At 39.1% G+C, this 21,595-nt stretch overlaps 1 protein-coding gene across 2 annotated transcripts in view; it reads right to left on the bottom strand.

The window, feature by feature from the left end:
• Nucleotides 1-245: 245 nt before the first annotated feature.
• The window catches only part of FAS (Fas cell surface death receptor), a 53,068-nt gene continuing 31,718 nt past the window's right edge, over nucleotides 246-21,595 (bottom strand). For both annotated transcript variants that reach the window (XM_049854860.1, XM_049854861.1), the window contains exons 3-9: nucleotides 9,576-9,713; nucleotides 8,704-8,812; nucleotides 7,048-7,109; nucleotides 6,819-6,887; nucleotides 4,811-4,866; nucleotides 3,846-3,870; nucleotides 246-1,968 (exon numbers count right to left, since the gene is read on the bottom strand). In XM_049854860.1, coding sequence (XP_049710817.1) covers nucleotides 1,643-1,968; nucleotides 3,846-3,870; nucleotides 4,811-4,866; nucleotides 6,819-6,887; nucleotides 7,048-7,109; nucleotides 8,704-8,812; nucleotides 9,576-9,713 — 785 coding nt within the window. In that variant the 3' untranslated portion in view covers nucleotides 246-1,642. The remainder of the gene's footprint in view (nucleotides 1,969-3,845; nucleotides 3,871-4,810; nucleotides 4,867-6,818; nucleotides 6,888-7,047; nucleotides 7,110-8,703; nucleotides 8,813-9,575; nucleotides 9,714-21,595) is intronic.

The raw sequence follows: 21,595 nt of genomic DNA, 5'->3' as shown, positions 1-21,595 counted from the left end.
TACAATGTGTCAGCATTCTCATTATTTCCATTCTGGTTGTTCTGTTTCCAGGCAGGGCTGGAAAGTCTCAGGCAGGGCTGACCCAAATATTTGAACTGCCAACCTTTTGGTTAGCAGCTGAGCTCTTAACCACTGCACCACCAGGGCTCTGACCCAAATATAGCTATCTGGAAAAGTAAATTTTCAGCATCAGTCTGCTCTCCTAGCTTTGTCTGGAGCCTCCCCTTCCCTGGCCGGAAACTCAGTGACATTGGTTACACTTTTTACAATGTGTCAGCATTCTCATTATTTCCATTCTGGTTGTTCTGTTTCCAGGCAGGGCTGGAAAGTCTCAGGCAGGGCTGACCCAAATATTTGAACTGCCAACCTTTTGGTTAGCAGCTGAGCTCTTAACCACTGCACCACCAGGGCTCTGACCCAAATATAGCTATCTGGAAAAGTAAATTTTCAGCATCAGTCTGCTCTCCTAGCTTTGTCTGGAGCCTCCCCTTCCCTGGCCACCTAGGAGCACTACATTCACCTGAGCCTGCCATCCTAGCAGTACATGCTTTCTAAGTCATTGCGTCCTTGTGCCTCTTCATTGCGTTTTTAAGGTTAAACAAAAATCAAGTAAGAAACAAATTGCTAATGGCCCATAGTGGATAAATATCTTCACATTCCTGTGTAACATTTGTATTTAGCAAAATAAATTATGACATTATATATTAATAAAATATGGTATCTCCAAATAGTAAAATACCATACACCCCCCAAAAAGGAATTATTATGTATCTATATTTATTTATTTATTATATTTATTAACATGGAAAATGTCCACCACCCACTCTTGAGTGAAAAGCAGGTTACAAGCATATATGACTTGATCATATTTATATTTATGTGTGTGTGCATGTACATTGTTGTTGTGTGCCCATTGAGTTGACTCTGGCTCATAGTAATCCTATATGATGGAGTAGAACTTGCCCATAGGGTTTCCTAGGTTGTGATAAACTTGTTGCCATCAAATCGATTCCGACTCATAGAGACCCCAAAAGACAGAGTAGAACTGCCCCACAGGGTTTCCAAGGAGTGAATGTTGGATTCAAATTCCCAGCCTTTTGGTTAGCAGTGCCACCAGGGCTCTTAACCACTGTGCCACCAGGGCTCCATAATTTAGATACTTTAGATAAAACCAAAACCAAACCAAACCCAGTGCTGTAGAGTAGATTCTGACTCACAACGACCCTATAGAACAGGGTAGAACTGCCCCATAGAGTTTCCAAGGAGCACTTGGCAGATTCAAACTGCCGAGCCTTTGGTTAGCAGCCGTAGCACCTAACCACTACCCCACCAGGGTTTAGACAGTAGAGCATAATCCCAGCAATTGTCCTTTGCGCACACTCCTATGTATTTAACATGCCACTGCACGTTCTCTTGATGATGTCTGTCTTCTTAACTAGGTTTTAAACATCCCTGAAGGCAGAATCATTAGATTCTTAAAACCTGTAAACATATTAGGTTTACAAATCTAATGAATGAAAAAATAAAACACACTGAGTAAAAAGCCATGCAATATTTACAGCCCTCAGCTATTACAAACTTATCCAAACACTAATTTTCTTTCTATTAATTACGCATACTCAGAACTGAGTTCTTTTTCACTCTAGGCCATGCTTTGTCTTTCATTTTCGCTTTTGAAGTCTGCATTTTCATCATTACTAGTAATGTCCTTTTGAACCATATCCTGAACTTTTTCTGCAATATCTTTTGGTAAGCTTTTAATCAAAGCATCATACGCGCCTTTCTTCCCATGATGTTGATACCAATTCCGGAGCAGTTGGACTTTTTGTTCAGCTGTATCTTGAGGATGGTTATTCTTGATCTCATCCATTTTGGGTTCTTTCATACCATTCTTTCGAACAAATTCTTTAACTTGATTTAGTGTCATTAGTTCAGCAATAGAAGTGATATATTTACTCAAGTCAACATCTGAAAAATAGAAAAGTCTTGGAAAGTTTGTTTCTTCTAAAAGAAATTCTTATTACTACAGGCCATTTTTATTTCTCCCCTTCTGGTACTTAAGAATACAACTAAGTCCTAGAGATCTCAAGAGCTGATTGGGGGAACAAAAGCAACCTTGAGTTCTAATCCCAACTCCTGCTATGTCCCCATTAATTTGCTATATAACCTGAAAAAGATATATACCATCTTTTTATCTTCTTTTCTCATCTGTAAAATGCTACGGCTGGGAAAGATCATTCCTAAGTTCCTTTATGAATCTGATGATCAGTGACTCACAAATCTAAAAGTAAGGGCAAAGGGTTCATTATCATCTTATCTATGTATCACAAGTCAAAGAACAGAACTGAACATGATCATGTATGTTGTTAGAGAGCTTGGCTACACCCATAATAAACCGAGTCTACAGTTAAGATTGACCTCTAAATCAGTTTAGGCAGGAGTTCTATTATGTGCCTAAATGGTTGTGAAGAAAAATTCTCTTAAGGCTTAGAATATAGTGTCCCATTGCTACCTGATTTTTTTTTTTAATATTTTATTGTGTTTTCAGTGAAGGTTTACACAGCAGATTAGGTTCCCATTTGGCAATCTGTGCACAAGTTGTTCAGTGACATTAGTGACATTTTTCACAAAGTGTCAACATTCTCCTTAACTGCGTTATGGTTATTCCGTTTCCAGTGCTCTAGTTTCCTTGCCCCTTATCTTCTCGTCTTCGCTTTAGAGTAATTGTTGATCTTTTGGTCTCATATAGAAGATTTTTTAATGAAGCACTGTACTCACAGGTAATATTCTTTATTTTGTGTGCTAATCTGTTATTTCACTAAAAGATGACCTCAGGGAATAGTTTCCGTTCAAGGTTTAAAGAATATCTCAGGGTGATAGTTTCAGGGAGCCTTCCAGTCTCAACTGGTCTAAGTCTGGACTTCTTAAGAATTTGAGTTCTGTTCAGCATTTTCTCTCCTATTCTATCTGGGTCCATCTATTGTGACCCTGATCAGAATGGCCAGTAGTGGTAGCTGGGCACAATTTAGTTCTTCTGGTCTCAAAGTAGATGAGGCTGTGGCTTGTGTAGTTTATTAGCCCCGTAGACTAATTTCTCTGAGACTTTGGTTTCCTTCGTTCTGTTCTACTCTTAACAAGTAGAGACCGATAGTTGTATCTTAGATGGCTGCTCGCAAATTTTTAAGATCCTCGATGCTACTCAACTCACTAGGGTGCAGAGCGTAAGCTTTGTAGTGCTAGTTGACTGAGTTGTCCCATAAGACTAAGGACCTAAGCCTTTAAACCCAAGAAAATCATTCTTGCAAAGCGTTTGGTTATGTCTGAGAAGTACCTGTAACTGTGTTCTCTATGAACATATATGTGTGCACACACATATCTGTATGTACACGTACATATAGATACTTCTATCTGTGCACACATACGTGTGCCCCTGTACCTATCTGTACACATATATGCCTATGCACCTACATCTGTGTCCATACACTCCTTTTTGGTTATTGTTGGTGTTGTTGCCAAATTACATATATCATATTCTTTAGCACAAACATCATTTTCTCTTTTGTACCTCTTAGTGACATTTTACTTTGGCCAAGCTGTGCTGATTACACCCACATTCTGTGCTACTTTTCCCATCACCAGAAGTAACAAGTATCTACAATCTACAGCGTGGCTACCTGATTTATTTTAACTATGTATGATGGTTATAAATTTAAAGAAATTCTCTGATAAACTCTTGATGGTGAGTAGTAAGAACTATAAGCTCAAGAAGTAGCAAGGCCCCGCAATACATCACTGAAATGAGTAACTTTATTTTACTTTAAAACTGGCTATAATAAAAACCTTACCTCTGAAATTCAGTGGTTCCATTTCCTAGGGAGAGAAAATGAAGGTGAGGAGAAAGATAAATAAAAACATATTTAGAATGGTTTTAAGATACTCTTCTAATTCTTCCTTATTTCAGAAGGAAGTATAACCAGTTGCTTGGTGTATAAAATTAGGAAACTAGACTAATTGATTAAGAGGGGTTTTTTTACCCTTCAAATTCTTACTCTGAAAGGCTCCAGTGTTGCCAGAAACAAAGCAACATTGGCTTACATTTTACAAAGGGAAGGAACTTAAGGATTTCTTGAGAATAATTCTTGAGATTATTTTTCACATAGACACATGAAAATAAGCATAATAAACATAATCATCCTGAAAGTTACTTCACTGTAATTATCCTTATTTTCGACACCAGAAAATGGCTCAAGTTGAAATTTTTATACCATATTGATTTAAAGAAACTTAACTCCCACTGAGACTGTCCCCAAATGCAAAAATCATTATTCAATTAAGTGGAACTTAATTCCCAGTGTATCTTTTTGCTTTTTGAAATGCCTTGATATCCCGTATTGGAAAAAGTTATGGCAAGAGATTAGGTCAACAGGTAGAGAGGGTTGAGCTGTCCCTTTAGAATGAGCTTTAAGAACTATCTCCTGGTACAGGCTTGGATATGGAACCCTGATACTGTCCAGGCCCTGCAAAGGGATGTCTCTGCAATCTCTCTGCAGGAGTCATACCAACAGAGACCATGGATGTTCACTAAGTCCTTTTTAAACTCACACTGAACATATTCTCACTAACCCCTTTTGTTGATTCTTATTTGTGTAGAGACTTACTTATAAATTAAGCACCACATCTGAATTCATTTTAGATGCCTTTCTAACGCTTGTACACAAGTAGGCATACAATAAATGTTTGCTGAAAAAAATAGATAAAAAGAGGAATTACTGCTTTTTTTAAAAAAAAAGAAAGCTGATGAAACACTTACAGTAGATTTAGACTTCTCAGGGGTTTCTGCATTGCCCTTTTTATATTTCAACCACCCTGAAAATTCAAAGAAATTTCTGTCAGACTCAGGTATCAGCCTGGTAGGAAGCACGTGAGAATATACTCTCATGCTAAAAGAAATGTGAAAAGGAAGAAGGAGAAACTCATCAGTGAAACTCAAAGTGGCCAAGTTCCACACAAGGCAGCACTGTCCTGATTTTGGAAATCCCATCCCATGGCCTCAAGAGTTCTAGCCAGAAAGCAAGCAAACAAAGAAATATGGTTGGAATCAAGTTGATTCTGACTCATGGTGACCCTGTGTGTGTCAGGGTAGAACTGTATTCCGTGGGTTTTCAGTGGCTGATTTTTTGAAAGTAGACTGCAAGGTCTTTCTTCTGAGGTGCCTCTAGGTGGACTTGAACCTCCCACCTTTTGGTTAGCAGTTGAGCATGTTAACCATTTGCACCACCCAGAGGCTCCCAAGTGTTCTAGAGATACATCATATCTTAATTGAGTTATGCAATTACTACACACTGGCTTAGCCTGAGTCTGGCTTTTGAGTTATTTCATGGCCATCACCACACAACCCTGACCCCTACCAGTGGAGTTGCATGGCATGGCTACAGCAGGGCACAGAAGCCTTAGAACATGGGAAGTCCACATCATCTTGCTGAGGAATGACATTTAATATTCAAAATTTAAGTACACATACTCAGAAAAAACTCAAGTGTACACACTCAGTAAGTATATGCCTTGGAGCAAGTGCAAGATAGAAGACATGAACCTGTAAGTCTCTGAGTACAATTATAGTTTAAATATTGAGCATGGATTTTTAGCTAAACAACCTCTAAACGCAAGGCAACCACTTTATCTTCAGCTGAACTGAAGAAACAGGGACTTGTTCCAACAGAGAAGGAAAACCTGGCTTCTTCATAGTTGTTGAGACTTGGCCCTGTACTTTGTTTTATGGGTGACTTAAAGGGATTTTGTGCAGCAATTATGATTATACACAATTTTAGTTTACCTACTGACTTTACTAAGTAACCTTTACATATGACGTGTCACCACAATGTTTTAAGGTAAGGAGGATTAAGAATGAAAAAAGCACTGAATTTGGTCAAAGGAGAAAAGGCAGAGAAAGGAATGAATACATCAAGTGTTCCTGCGATGCCTGCTCATAGAAGGCTCCTTGATTCTTGTGTTCTGTTTATACATGGGGTGATCTCTGATTCTTGGTCAACTCTGCAGTTGCCTGGACGAAAACACCCTTGATCGCAGGGAGGATGGGAATACCAATCATTGTCCCCAAACAGTTGCTTGGAAAGACTAGCTGAAGGATAATATCATCCATTCTTATCAGTTTTCAGGGGGGGATTCGGTGGCAGGAATTTAACAGTATAATAGAGCTACCTATCTGGTAAACTAACCAGCTGCAGTCAAATGGATTCTGATTCTTGGTAACCCTATGTGTGTCAGAGTACAGCTGTGCTCCTTAGGGTCTTCTTTCTTTCTTTTCTTTTTTTTAACCAATTTCTACATGTATAATTCAGTGACATTGATTGTGTTCTTCATGTTGTACAACCATTATCACTATCCTTTTCCAAATTATCCCACCACCATTAATATAAACTCAGTGCCCCCCTCTAAGCAAAATCTCTCTCTCTTCCTCCCAAATAATAATAATCTTTGATTTCTATGTACTTGCTTATTTCATGTAGGCAAGGTCATTCAATATTTGTTCTTTTGTGGCTGACTTATTTCTCCCTAGGGTTTTCAATGGCTGATCTTTTGGAGGTAGATTGCCAGGCTTTTCTTCCAAGGCATGTCTGGGTGAATTCCAACTTCCAACCTTTTGGCTAGCAGTTGAGTACATTGCCCATTTGCACCACCCAGGGACTCCATACCTACCTAATAGAAGCTTTCTTACAGGTAGGAGACAGAGAGAAATTATTTGAACAACTACTTGCGGTGTTACTTCAATGTACAGTTTGAACAGAGTAGGAACTTACCCCAAATTATTGCAAGAATTATTGGAATCACCAGGAGGCACAGTAACCACGGTAAGTTAGATCCAGATTCTATGGATTAGAACATTGGACATTTCATATGAAAATAAGCAATCTTTAAGATTATGCAAAATATTCTCAGAAATAGCATCAAAGGGGATCAGCTTTTCTTTATATTTTACCCTGGGGATGGGAGAAAGGAGAATATAACTATTAAAAAAAAAATAATAACCTTTTCCTTTGCATTTAGTGTTACTGGTTGGTGTGCATTTCTCAATGATTCCATGTTCACACCTAGAAAAAAATATAGAGGAAATACTAAACACCCTGCTGGACTGATTCCTTGATCATTTCAATGATGCACTATAAATCTGGGGCCATTTTGTTCATTTTTGCATCTCTGCCAAACCTCTTCCTTTAAAGATTCCTAGATTAATATCTAAAGCTGGTACAAGTTTGTAATATAATTTATATGTTCGAATGACAAATGTCTTCAGGAGTCATAAACCACCCAAAGCAATTTCAAAAAAGTTGCATACAACAATAAAATGGCCAAATGATAGCCACTGCCTATGATTCTGCTTAGGGAGCCTGCCCAGCTGGCCATTAGAGGTTGTCAGTTTTAACATCAAGTGGTGATTGGGAGACTCAAGAGGCTCATGTGGGACTGTCTTCAGATAGCCAAACACTGACAATCAGAATGTCTGAGTTCACAGCCTGGCTTTGTCCCTCGCCTAACTACCTGACTTTGGGCAAGTCACTTAACCTCTGGGAGCATGTATGCTCATAAATAAGAAGGTGATAATAATACCATTCACCTCAAATGGTCGTGGTGAGAAAAAATTAACTGAAGATCATACAGTAGTTAGAACGACTATTACTGTTATTATTTTACTAAGTTATCCCTGTGCTTCCCCCGCATCCTCAAATCCATACCTGTCCTTCCACCACGAGGCCCTCTCAGACATTTGGGGCTGGAAGGAAGAGGCTAGGGTAGCTTCACATAACAACATTTTTCTAGTGAGAAGAGACATCAAGTATTTTGTCCCTACTCTTTAAGCCTACTAGATGAACTCTTAGAAGTTTCTCAAAATGAATTTCAAGTTTTAAGAGAAGAAAATGATAATCCTAAACCTTTATATTCATACAAAATAATATCTTACAAAGCAAAAGCTACTTTCGTAACACATATTATCCAATCTGATCTTCACAGAAATGTGGCAGATGGGACAAGTAATCTTATTGGCATCTTATGAGTGCGTAAACTGAAATTCAGAGATGTTAAGCAATCTGCCCAAACTCACCCAGTTAATCAGCAGAAAAGTGAGCTGGACAATCAGGTTTTCTAACTTTGGATCAAAACCAAGCTCTTTTGGATGAAATACAAGGCCCTTTATGATTTGGCCCTGGCGCCTTCTCCAGCTTCTTCTGTCTCTCTGCAGCTGCTGTTCCCCTGCCTGAAATGCGCTTTCTATCTGTGTGCATGGGATGGTGCTCTTTTTTTTTTTTTTTTTTTTTTGAGACTCAAGCCATGTGTCATAGCTTCACCCCCATCTCCCCAGACAGAGTGGAAACACTTTTTTGTATAACTCATAGCACTCTGGCACAAGACTCTTCTGATGCCACATGGTGTTGATACTCAATAACCATTGCCTTTCTTGACTCTCTTTACCTCTAGACTGAGACTCTTGGTGCCAGGAATGTGCCAATAAATAAATAATGTTTGGTGAGTTGATGTTTAAATAAACCAATGGTCATCTGGCTGCTTGGAGGCAAGGGAAGACTACAACCCAAATTTCTGACTCCCAGCCATTGTTTCCTCTCCCTCGGGAGACATCATCCCTCAAGGTCTATCTAGTGTTTTAATCAGAGAAAGACTAAAACTTACGTGATGCAAGGTTCACAGAGGTCGCATGAAGAACCGTTACAAAAAAAGTTTGCTTTACATCTACACTTGGTATTCTGGGTTCGGGTACAGTTTTTTTCCACTTCTAAGCCTAGAAAACCAGTTTGCAAACAATTAATTACAGAAGCTACTTTTAAATGGATTATGAAAATGGTGGGCAGAGCTGAATGGATTTCAAATATCCACAGTTTATATCAACAGTCATGCCCATCACACTTTTCATAACACAACTAGTGTTTAAATGCAACACAGGCAACCCCAAGTTGAAATGGCCAGAAATCATCTCAGAGTTTTAAATGGGCAGACAGTCCAGCAACCAAGGCCAGCAATCATCTCATAGGCTTTTAAGTGGACAGACAATCCCACCTTTTTCCCAGATGCCTCACCTGTTCTTCTAGTCTAGAGGCTGGCTACCCAAACTGTGGTATCAACATCACCTAGGAGCTTGCTAGAAATGCAAAATGGCAGGTCCTGCCCTAGACCTACTGAATCAGACTAGTGTCAAGGCCCTCACTTAGAGATTTTGATTTGTTTACAGCCATGGTTGAACAACATTGATTTAGACCCTGATTAGGGACAAGAGTCTTTTTCATCCAGAGGCTTCTTCTCTGTGCATGTATCTTCAGGCTTCCACAATCTTTCTGGCCAAGAACAAGAGCCATCACACAAGTATCAGTCAAGGTAGAGAACAAATCATTTCTGCTGCTTTAATTGGCCCTGATGAACCCTATTCACAGGGTCCATATTCAGTCATTCTCCTATCTCTGGGAAAATTGCTTAGATTCAGTCCATAAAAATGGTTCTACATGGAGTATCATGACTGGTCTCTTTCGATTGCTTTTTAAGACACTTACCATGTTCTTCATCACAAAAGTCACATCTGCGGCAGTAATCTAAATAATTTTTCTCTTCTGTGTACTCCTGCCCTTCTTTGCAGGGCGTACAGCTAGGGTGTCCTTCATTGTCTTTGCAGTCAGCAGTTTTCCATGTGCCTGTCCAAGACAAAGGGGGCAAGTGTTTGAATGTTAGGAGCTCATGCAAGAGCATAGGAAGTATGAAGGAATGACCATAAAAACTACCAAAATGGGGAGTTAGGCTGTTGTTGTTCGGTTCTGTTGAGTTGATTCTGACTCACAGCAACCCCATATGACAGGCTAGACCTGCCCTGGAGGGTTTCCTAGGCTGTAATCTTTCCAGAAGCAAATCTCCAGGTCTTTCTTCTGGAGGTCTTTCCCTGGTTAGAATCACCAACCTTTGGTTACCAGATGAGTGCTTAACTGTCATGCCACCCGGACTCTTTGTGAGTTAGGCTAGTGATATATAAGTACAAGGGGGAGAGCTCGATTATTGTATAAATCACGTCAAGAGACAAAAAATCTCCCGACAAAAGTAAAAAGGAATGACTGAAGGAATCTGCCTGCAGAAATAGAATGATTAACAATAATCTGTTTCTGTCAAGTCGATTCCAACTCATGGTGAATCCATGTGTTACAGAGTAGAACTCCTTCACAGGATTTTCTTGTCTGTAATCTTTATGGGAGGATCCCTGGTGGTACAGTGGTTAAAGTGCTTGGCTGCTAACTGAAAGTTCGGCATTTTGAACCTATCAGCCGCTCCACAGGAGAAAGATGTGGCAATCTGCTTCCATAAAGAAGCAGTTGGAAACCCTATGGGGCAGTTCTACTCTGTCCAGTAGGGTCACTATTAGTAAGAATCGAATCAATGGCCATGGTTTTGGTTTGGTTTTTGGATAATCTTTATGGAAGCAGGTTGTCAAGCCTTTCTTTCTTGGCAGAGAATCAAGAAGAAAAAACCAGAAAATATGAAGGAACATCTAAGAGAAAAGCACTAAAAGTGACTCTAATTATTAGTGACATAACTAATTAAAAAAAGAAAATAGTCAAAGTCTAATCAGTTCCACTACCACCTACGTGGGTTTGAACTGCCAACCTTTTACTTAGTAGTAGAGCGCAAACCATTTGTGCTACCCGGGGAACTTGATTAACAGTGTTGCTGTTGTTAGTTGCCCTAGAATTGATTCCAACTCATGGCGACCTGTTGATTAACAATGTTGTTTTTCGGTGCCATCGAGTCAATTCCAACTCATAGCAACCCATGTGACAGAGTAGAACTGCCCCATAGGGTTTTCTTGGCTGTAATCTTTATGAAAGCAGATAGCCAGGTCTTTCTCCTGTGGAGCTGCTAGATGGGTCCAAACCACTAACCTTTTGGTTAAAAGCCTAGTACTTAACTGTTGAACCACCAGGATTAACAATAAAAAAAAAAAAAGGGGAGACTTAGAATGGCCAAGTGACCAAAAAAGCAGTGCTTTGACTGATTAACTTTTTGAGTTAATTAACTTTTTGAGTACATATGGTGGAGATGGTTGCCACTGGCCACTGAGATGACTTAACTAATTCACCTTGCTTTGACTTCTCATTTACTCTCCAAAGTCTACAAATATTGATAAGTGATAGTGTACTGTAAGGTAAAGAGCATGTTCTGAAGACCTTGGTCAATCCCTCAGTAGCTATAAGATCTCTAACAAAGTGCTTACCTTAAGTCTAACTTTCTTCATCCCCATGATGGGGATAATAATACTTGTCTTACGTTGCTGTCAGAACTGCACAGGGCCTGCCACTTAGTAAGCAATCACAGTTCCCTTCCCTTTCCCCTTTCCTTCTATTCCTTTTCTATCAAGGGGCACAGTCAGTTTTGATAGGCAAACCTGAACATATTTATTATGCAAAATTTATAAAATTTAGCTGGCAGAGCCAAGATGGCACCCTAGACAGACACATCATGCTTTCCCTCTGCAGCAAAGACCTGAAAAACTAAGTAGAATAGTTACAAACATCTATCCTGGAAACCTAAGTATCAAAAGAAGGGATAAACAACTAAATCAAAGACCAAATGGAAGAAGAAACTGAACAAAAACAAAGAATGAGGAGAGATATGGAGTGGAGATCACCAGCCAACTACATGGCACAAGCTTCTTCATCTTGTAGCACAGCCAGAAATGACCCCAGGCAGGGAGTACAGGAGGGAAACTCTATGGAGCTCCTAACAAGAGCTACGGCACCTGCCCCCATATGCTACACCCCCCTTCCTATTGGTTCTTGCAGTACCACCATGGCTAAAGCATCCTCGGCTCAGGCCTGCCACTGCACTGGGCTTGCACTGCCCCTCCCCTCCTGCCACTCTACCATTCCCCATCTGACACCCCTGCCTCTCTGGTGAGGGGGTGTGAATGCTCCCATGCCACTGGACGAACACGAGGAGGTAGACAGCACCAGCACAGTCTGCCCTCAGCCACCTTGCCAAACCAGTGTACAGCAAAGTAGGCTGACCCTGCCTGCTGCTGCCCTGCACACCTGGACAAGGTGGTGAGAGCTATTGTGCCCACAGATGAGCAAGTAGAAAGCACACCCAGCCTGCCAACCCTGACATATTAAAACAAAACAAAGAAGCAGGACAAATCAAACAAACACACAATCAATAAATACAGAAAAAAGTACCTTAATGTCTCAGAGACAGCAGACAATATCGGGGCATATAAAAAACCAGGACAAAATGGCTCCGGTAGTGACCAAAATAAACAGATGACCTTCTGGTGGAAGGCAAGGCAATGGAACTACCTGATATGGAATTCAAAAGACTAATATTTAGGGCCATCCAAGAGATGAGGAAACCCTGGTGGCGTAGTGGTTAATTGCTACAGCTGCTAACCAAAAGTTTGTCAGTTCGAATCCACCAGGCACTCCCTGGAAACTCTATGGGGCAGTTCTACTCTGTCCTTTAGGGTCACTATGAGTTGGAATCTACTCAACGGCAATGGGTACGAGTAAGAGATTAGGAAAGAGATGAAGAAAAACACAGGCAAAGCCAAGGAAAAAAGTAGATAAATTATGGAAAACAAAGATAAAACCATTGAAAACATAGCTAAAATCAAGAATAACACAGACAAACAATAGGATTCAGAAAACTACACAAGAACAGAATGTCAAAACAAATAAACAATTAGAAATCATATGAAAATAGCAACTAGAAATCCAAAAGATAAACAACAAAATTTCAGAAATGGACAACTCAATATAAGGTTTTAGGGGCAAATTTGAAAAAATGAAAGACAGAATCAGTGAGACCGAAGACAAATCCATGGATACCACTATGAGGAAAAATCAGAGAAAAGAATGAAGAAAACCCAAGAATTATGTGGGACATAGTCAAGAGCAAAAATTTGCACCAGGACAGGGGGAGAAAATGGAAAACACAAAGAAGATTGCTGAAGATTTGCTGGCAGAAAATTTCCCGAGTATCATGAAAGAAGAAAAGCTGACCAGCTAAGAAATTCAATGAACCCCATACAGGATAGACTCCAAAAGAAAGTCACCAAGACATATCAAAATCACACTTGCCAAAACCAAAGACAGAGTCCTGAGAGCAGCTTGAGGAAAAATGAAAAGTCACAAAGGGCAAACAGTAAGTCTAAACTCTGATTACCTGGCAGAAACTACAAAGGCAAGAAGGCAATGGGATGACATATATATAAAACCTTTAAAGAAAAAAACTGCCAGCCAAGGATAATATATATGGCAGAACTCTCTCTCAGATACGATGGTGAAATTAGGACATTTCCAGATAAACAGAAATTAAGGGAATTCATAAAAACTAAACCAAACTTATAAGAAATATTAAAGGAAGTCCATTGGTTAGAGAACCAACAACATCAAACAACTGGAGTCTAGGACACATAACAGTATCAGCCAGATACCAACATAGGTAAAGAGCTCTCAATAATAAAACAAAATTAAAAGACTTAAACCAGGGAGACAGAGATATCAATCTGTAAAATAATGACAAGGTCAAAACAATAAAAGGGGGAATAAATGGTGTAAGTATAGAACTTTCAAACGGAGAGGAAGTCAAAGTGATATCAAGTTAATAAAAGACGGGTTCAAACTTAGGAAGATACGGGTAAATTTCAAGGTAACCTACTCCTCACAGTAAAAAAGAAGAAAAATATAAAGTCTATGTAAACTTAAATCTGTAAAAATGAAAAAAAGAAAAGAAAATCCAAAACCAAAAGGTACTCAGCACAGGAGAGTAAGAGGAACAAAGAAAACGTCAGCACCACACACACACAAAAAAGATACAACAATATGACAGCAGTAAACTCATACCTATCTGTCTTAGGCTGGGTTCTCTAGAGAAGCAAAACCAGTAAAGCATATATATATATATAAATATATATATATTTATATCAAGGAAATGACTCATGCATTTTCGAGGCTGAAACATCCCAAATTGATGGGTCAGAACATAGACTTCTCCTGATTCATGTAGCCACAAGGGTTGGTGAACCCAAGATCCACAGGTCAGAGAGCAGAGTTCTTGCTCACAGGCTGCAAAGATCGATGAATCCAAGGATCAGCAGACAAGACCACAGGTAAGCTGCTGGCTCAAGTCCCAAGGACCGGAGTCAGATGAACAGGAGTCAGCTGCAGGATTCGGCACGAGCAAAAAGCCACCGAGCCTTGCCAGAATGTCCACTTATATTCAATGCAGGCCACACACTGAAGGAAACTACCTTTCAGCTGATGGGCTACTCACAGCAGATCCCATCATGGGGATGATCACATATCAAGTTTCAACATGGAAGTGATCACCACATTATATGACTGCCAAAACACTGAGAATCATGGCCCAGCCAAGCTGACACACAATCTTAACCATCATACTATCGACAGTCACACTGAATGTAAATGGCTTAAATGTGCCTGTAAAAAGAGATTGAAAAAATACAAAGCATTTACTGTGATCACAGTGCCATAAAAGTAGTAATCGATAACAAGAACAGCAATGAAAAAAATCAAATACAAGGAAACTGAATAACATCTTACTTAAAAAAACAACTGAGTAGTAGAAAAAATCAAAGAGGGAATCAAAAAATTCTTAGAATCAAATGAGAATGAAAGCACATCATACCAAAACCATTGTGACACAGCAAAGGCAGTGCTCAGAGGTCAATTTTAGCAATAAATGCACACATTAAAACAGACACATGGGCCAAAATCCAAACATTAACCCTACAACTTGAACAAATAGAAAAGCAAAAGAAGTCCACAGCGACCAGAAGAAAGGAAATAATAAACATTAGAGCAGGAATAAATGAAATAAAACCAAAACCTACTGCTGTTGAGTCGATTCTGACCCATAGCGGCCGTATAGGACAGAATAGAATTGTCCCACGGGGTTTCCAAGGAGTAGCTGGTGGATTCAAACACCTGACGTTATGGTTAGCAGCCGAGCTCTTAAGCGTCATGCCACCAGGGCTCCAAATGAAATAGAGATCAGAAAAACAATAGAATCAACAAGACTGAAAGTTGGTTTTTTGAAAAGATTAACAAAACTGAGAAACCATTGGTAAACCAACAAAAGAAAAACAGGAGAGAAAGCAAATAACCCACATGAGAAATGAAATGGGGGACATTACAACAGAACTGACTGAAATTAAAAGGATCATAACAGAATACTATGAAAAATTGTACTCCAACATAATTGAGAACCTAGAGGATATGGACAAATTTCTGGAAATATACTGCCTACCTACCTAACACAAAATGAGAGAAAATCTGAACAGACCATCTAAACAAAGAAAATATCGAAGAGGGTATAAAAAAAACTCATAACAACAACAACAAAAAAAACCCCGGCCCAGATGGCTTCACTGGAGAATTCTACCAAATATTCAGAGAAGGACTTACACTAGTACTATTCAAACTATTTCAAAGCATAGAAAAGGAAGGAACAATCCCAAATTCATTCTGTCAGATCAACACAACCGTGACACCAAAGCCAGGCAAAGACACCACAAAAAAAGAAAATTACAGACTAATATCTCTCATGAATATAGATGCAAAAATTCTCAAAAAATTCTAGCCAATAGAACTCAGCATTATACAAAAAAAAAAAAAAAAAACACCACAACCAAGTGGGGTTCATACCAGATATGCAAGTATAGTTCAGCATTAGAAAATCAATCAATGTAATCCACCACATAAATAAAACAAAGGAATCACATGATCATTTCAATTGACACAGAAAAGGGCATTTAAGTCCAACACCCATTCCTTATAGAAATGCTCAATAAAGTAGGAATAGAAGGGGAATTTCTCAACATAATAAAGGGCATCTATAAAAAACCCACAGCCAAAATCATTCTCAATGGAGAAAGACTGAAAACATTCCCCTTGAGAATGTGAACAAGACAAGGATGCCCTTTATCACCACTCCTATTTATCATTGTGCTGGAAGTTCTAGCTAGAGCAATAAGGCAAGAAACACAAATAAAATGCATCCAAATTGGAAAGAAGTAAAACTATCCTATTCGCAGATGATATCCCACACACAGAGAACCCTAAAGATTCCACAGGAAAACTACTGGAACTAATAGAAAGATTCAGCAGAGTAGCAGGATACAGTATAAAAAAAAAAAGACACACAAAAATCACTTGGACTCCTATAAACCAACAAAGAGAACTTCAAAAAGGAAATCAGGGGAGAAAAGTACCATTTATAATACCCAGTAAAAAGACAAAGGGGCCCTTTTTTTTTAGTGGCACAGCAGTTAAGCATTTGGCTGCTAACCAAAAGGTCAGCAGTTCAAATCCACCAGCTGCTCCTTGGAAACCCTATGGGCAGTTCTATTCTGTCCTACAGGGTCGCTAAGAGTTGTAATCAACTTGATGGCAACAGGTTTGGTTTTTGGTAAAAAGATAAAATACTTAAGAATGAATCTAACCAGGGATGTAAAAGACCTGTACAAAGAAAACTACAAAACACTAATTTCATGAAGCCAAAAGATACCACATAAATGGAAAAACACACCATGCTCGTGGATGTGAAGACTCAATGTTGTGAAAATGTCCATCCTAAATGAAAAGATCTACAGATATGATGCAATCCTGATCCAAATACTAACAGCATTCTTTATGGAAATGGAAAAACTAATCACTAACCTTATATGGAAAGGAAAGAGGCCAAGGAAACAAAGCATAATAGAAGAAAAAGAACAAAGTAGGAGGTCTCACACTCCCCAATCTCAGAACCTACTATACAGCCACGGTAGTCAAAGCAGTCTGGTACTGGTACAAGGACAGACACATAGATCAATACAACAGAATTGAGAACTCTGACATAATTATAAAGCCATCCACCTATGGTCTGCTGATCTTTGACAAAGGACCAAAGTCCATTAAATGGGGGAAAGACATTCTTTTTAACATATGGTGCTGGAAGAACTAAATGTTCATCTGTAAAAAAATGAAACAGGCCCATACCTCACACCATACACAAAAATTAACTCAAAATGGATCAAAGACCTAAATATAAAACCTAAAATAATAAAGATCATGGACAAAAAATTAGGGGCCCTAATACGTGACATAAATTCAATACAAACCATGACTAACAATGCACAAACACCAGAAGATAAACTAGATAACTGGGAACACCTGAAAATTAAACACTTCTGCTCTTCAGAAGACTTTGCCGGGGGGGCGGAGCCAAGATGGAGGAATAGACAGATGCTTCCGGTGAGCCCTCTTTACAACAAAGACGAGAAAAAACAAGTGAAACGAGTATATTCGTGACAAGCTAGGAGCCCTGAGCTTCAAAGGCAAGCTTAGAAAATGAACTGAGGGGCAGGGGAGGAAGAGGTCGTTCAGAAGCGGAGAGGAGTTGCCAGACCTGAATCGTGGGGAGCCCTCAGGCACCATTCCCAGAGCAGTGGTGGCAACTGGCTCGTACTAGCATTTTGCCGCAGTTTTCTCAGGGAGAAGCAGCCAGCCACACAGCCTACCCATACCTCTGGAACCAGAGAAGAGCGGCACGCTCGGCAAAAGCAGAGTACTTGTGCGTATTTTCCCGCATCCCCCTGCCCACAAGCTGGCTTCAGTGGCTGAATTCCCTGGGCCTGAAATAGGCCCTGTTGGGTGCCTAGAGCCCCCCTCCAGGCCTTGAAGAACGAAAAAAATTGCAATTGGGGAAAAGATAATTTGCCAGCTCCACTAACTGGGGGAGCTCAGGACAGAAGCAGTTTCTGTCCAGGCATAAATGGTCCGTGGACCTTGAGAACCTTTCCCTTCTGCATGGACATGTGTGGGCCTATTTCGGGAGAATACACCCTTGTTGTCAGACTCCAACCGTTTCAGCTGTGCAGTGGAGAGATGTGTGTTTGATGTTTGACATTGCCTATTAAACAAGGTCCTCACCTACCCACATAAGGTCACCCAGCCACCCATGACAGGGGTCCAAGGATAATTGGTACCTCCCAGTCCTTACAACCAAAAACTTTGGGTGCCCCTTGTTGGTCTGCAGAACCCACCCACCCGCACACTCTAGGGAACAGGGACATGCTTTCCTCAGAGACACTCAGGGGTCGGTTCTCAGCCCCCTGCATTGTTCAGAGCATGACCCTCTGCTGCAATCCGGTACCAGTATATACGCCAATCACCCCTGCCCCTCTAAGACTGTAGGACAGAGCCTGTACCACACACTTGATGATCAGCTATCTGGAAACCTGAGCTGAATTCATACAAGAAAACAGAATGGACATTTAGACTGATGTACCTGATAACAGCTCTAGCCAGCTGGGGACAGGACGTCAGAGCCTGAAAGGCAAAAATAATCAAGCTAGCTCACTCAAGCAACCCATCTGGGTATATCAAAACAAAACAAAGCAAGAAGCTACGACACAGTAAGCAAGCATAAACTAATACAATAACTTAAAGATGGCTCGGAGACAACAGTCCACATCAAGTCACATAAAGAAATAGACCATGATACCTCAACAGGCTCTCAAAACAAAGAATCCGGGGATCTTCTAGATGAAAGTACGTTCCTGGAATTACCAGATGCAGAATACAAAAGTGTAATATACAGAACCCTTCAAGACATCAGGAAGGAAACGAGGCAATACGCAGAGCAAACCAAGGAACATAAGATAAAGCAATTGAAGAAATTAGAAAGATTATTCAGGAACATAATGAAAAGTTTAATAATCTGGAAAAATCCATAGACAGAGAGCAATCAGAAATTCGGAAGATTAACAATAAAATTACAGAAGTAGACAACTCAATAGAAAGTCAGAGGAGCAGAATTGAGCAAGTAGAAGCTAGAATTTCTGAACTCGAAGATAAATCACTTGGCACTAATATGTTTGAAGAAAAATCTGATAAAAGAATTAAAAAAAAATGAAGAAACCTTAAGAATCGTGGGACTCTATCAAAAGAAATAACCTACAAGTGATTGGAGTACCAGAACAGGGAAGGATAACAGAAAATACCGACAGAATTGTTGAAGATTTGTTGGCAGAAAACTTCCCTGATATTGTGAAAAATGAGAAGATATCTATCCAAGACGCTCATCAAACTCCACATAAGGTAGGTCTTAGAAGAAAGTCACCAAGACATATTATAATCAAACTTACCAAAACCAAAGATAAAGAGAGAATTATAAGAGCAGCAAGGGATAAACGAAAAGTCACCTACAAAGGAAAGCCCGTAAGAATAAGCTCAGATGACTCAGCAGAAAACATGCAGGCAAGAAGGCAATGGGATGACATATTTAAAAAATTGAAGGAAACAATTGCCTGCCAAGAATCATATATCCATCAAAACTGTCTCTTAAATATAAAGGTGAAATTAAGACATTTCCAGATAAACACAAGTTGAGGGAATTTGTAAAAACCAAACCCAAACTACAAGACATACTAAAGGGAGTTCATTGGTTAGAAAATCAATAATATCAGGTATCAACCCAAGACTAGAACACTGGGCAGAACAACTGAAAGTCAACCCAGACAGGGAAATCAAAAACAACAAAGCAAGATTATAAAAAAAAAAGCTCAAAACAGGGTAACAGCGATGTTATTATATAAAAGAAGATAACATTAAAATAATAAAGAGGGACTAAGAAATGTAACCATACACCTTCCATATGGAAAGGAAGATACGGTGATACAAAGATATAAAAGTTAGGTTTATATTTGGAAAAATAGGGATCAATAGTAAGATAACCACAAAGATAGGAGACAAACTATCCTACTCATCAAAACAAAATACAAGAAGAAAATAGAGACTCAGCAGAAACAAAATCAACAACAACAAATATGAGTAAAGGACAATATATAATCTACTCAGCACATAAAATAAAGTGGGAAAAAGAAACTGTCAACAACATACAAAAAAAGACATCAAAATGATAACACTAAATTCATACCTATCCGTAATTACACTGAATGTAAATGGACTAAATGCACCAGTAAAGAGACAGACAGTGGCAAAATGGATTAAAAAACAAGATCCATCTATATGCTGCCTACAAGAGACACACCTTAGACTTAGAGACACAAACTAAAACTCAAAGGATGGAAAAAAAATATATCAAGCAAACAACAATCAAAAAAGAGCAGGAGTGACAATATTAATTTCTGACAAAATAGACTTTAAAGTTAAATCCATCAGAAAGGATAAGGAAGGACACTCTATAATGATTAAAGGGACAACACACCGAGAAGATATAACCATATTAAATATTTATGCACCAAATGATAGGGCTGCAAGATACATAAAACAACTCTATCAGCATTGAAAACTGAGATAGACAGCTCTGCAATAATAGTAGGAGACTTCAACACACCACTTTCGGTGAAGGACAGGACATCCAGAAAGAAGCTCAATAAAGACACAAGAGATCTAAAAGCCACAATCAATCAACTTGACCTCATAGACATATACAGAATACTCCACCCAACAGCAACCAAGTGTACTTTCTTTTCTAGTGCACATGGAACATTCTCTAGAATAAACCACATATTAGGTCATAAAGCAAGCCTTAGTAGAATCCAAAACACTGAAATATTACAAAGCATCTTCTCTGACCATAGGGCCATAAAAGTAGAAATCAATAACAGGAAAATCAGGTAAATCAAACACCTGGAAACTGAGCAATACCCTGCTCAAAAAAGACTAGATTATAGAAGACATTAAGGATGGAATAAAGAAATTCAGAGAATCCAATGAGAATGAAAACACTTCCTATCAAAACATTTTGGATACAGCAAAACTGGTGCTCAGAGGCCAATTTATATCAGTAAATGCACATACAAAAAGAAGAAAGGGCCAAAATCAAAGAATTATCCCTGCAACTTGAACAAATAGAAAGAGAGCAACAAAAGAAACCCACAGGTAGCAGAAGAAAACAAACAATAAAAATTAGAGCTGAACTAAATGAAATAGAAAACAGAAGAACAATTGAAAAAATTAATAAGTCCAAAAGCTGGTTCTTTGAAAAAACCAACAAAATTGATAAACCACTGGCCAAACTGACAAAAGAAAAACAGGAGAGGAAGGAAATAACCCCGATAAGAAATGAGACGGGCGATATTACAACAGACCCAACTGAAATTAAAAGAATCATATCAGATTTCTATGAAAAATTATACTCTAACAAATTTGAAAACCTAGAAGAAATGGATGAATTCCTAGAAACACACTACCTACCTAAACTAATACAAACAGAGGTAGAACAACTAAATAGACCCAGAACAAAAGAAGAGATTGAAAAGGTAATCAAAAAATTCCCAACAAAAAAAAGCCCTGGTCCGGATGGCTTCACTGCAGAATTCCACCAAACTTTCAGAGAACAGTTAACACCACTACTACTGAAGGTATTTCAGAGCATAGAAAAGGATGGAATACTGCCAAATTCATTCCGTGAACCCACCATATCCCTGATACCAAAACCAGGTAAAGGCACCACACACACACAAAAAATTATAAACCTATATCCCTCATGAACTTAGATGCAA

This window comes from Elephas maximus, chromosome 16 (genome assembly GCF_024166365.1).
Source record: "Elephas maximus indicus isolate mEleMax1 chromosome 16, mEleMax1 primary haplotype, whole genome shotgun sequence".
NCBI classification, from domain to species: Eukaryota; Metazoa; Chordata; class Mammalia; order Proboscidea; family Elephantidae; genus Elephas; species Elephas maximus.
The sequence above is the reverse complement of the archived record's forward strand: the minus strand, read 5'-3'. Positions and strand labels throughout refer to the sequence as shown.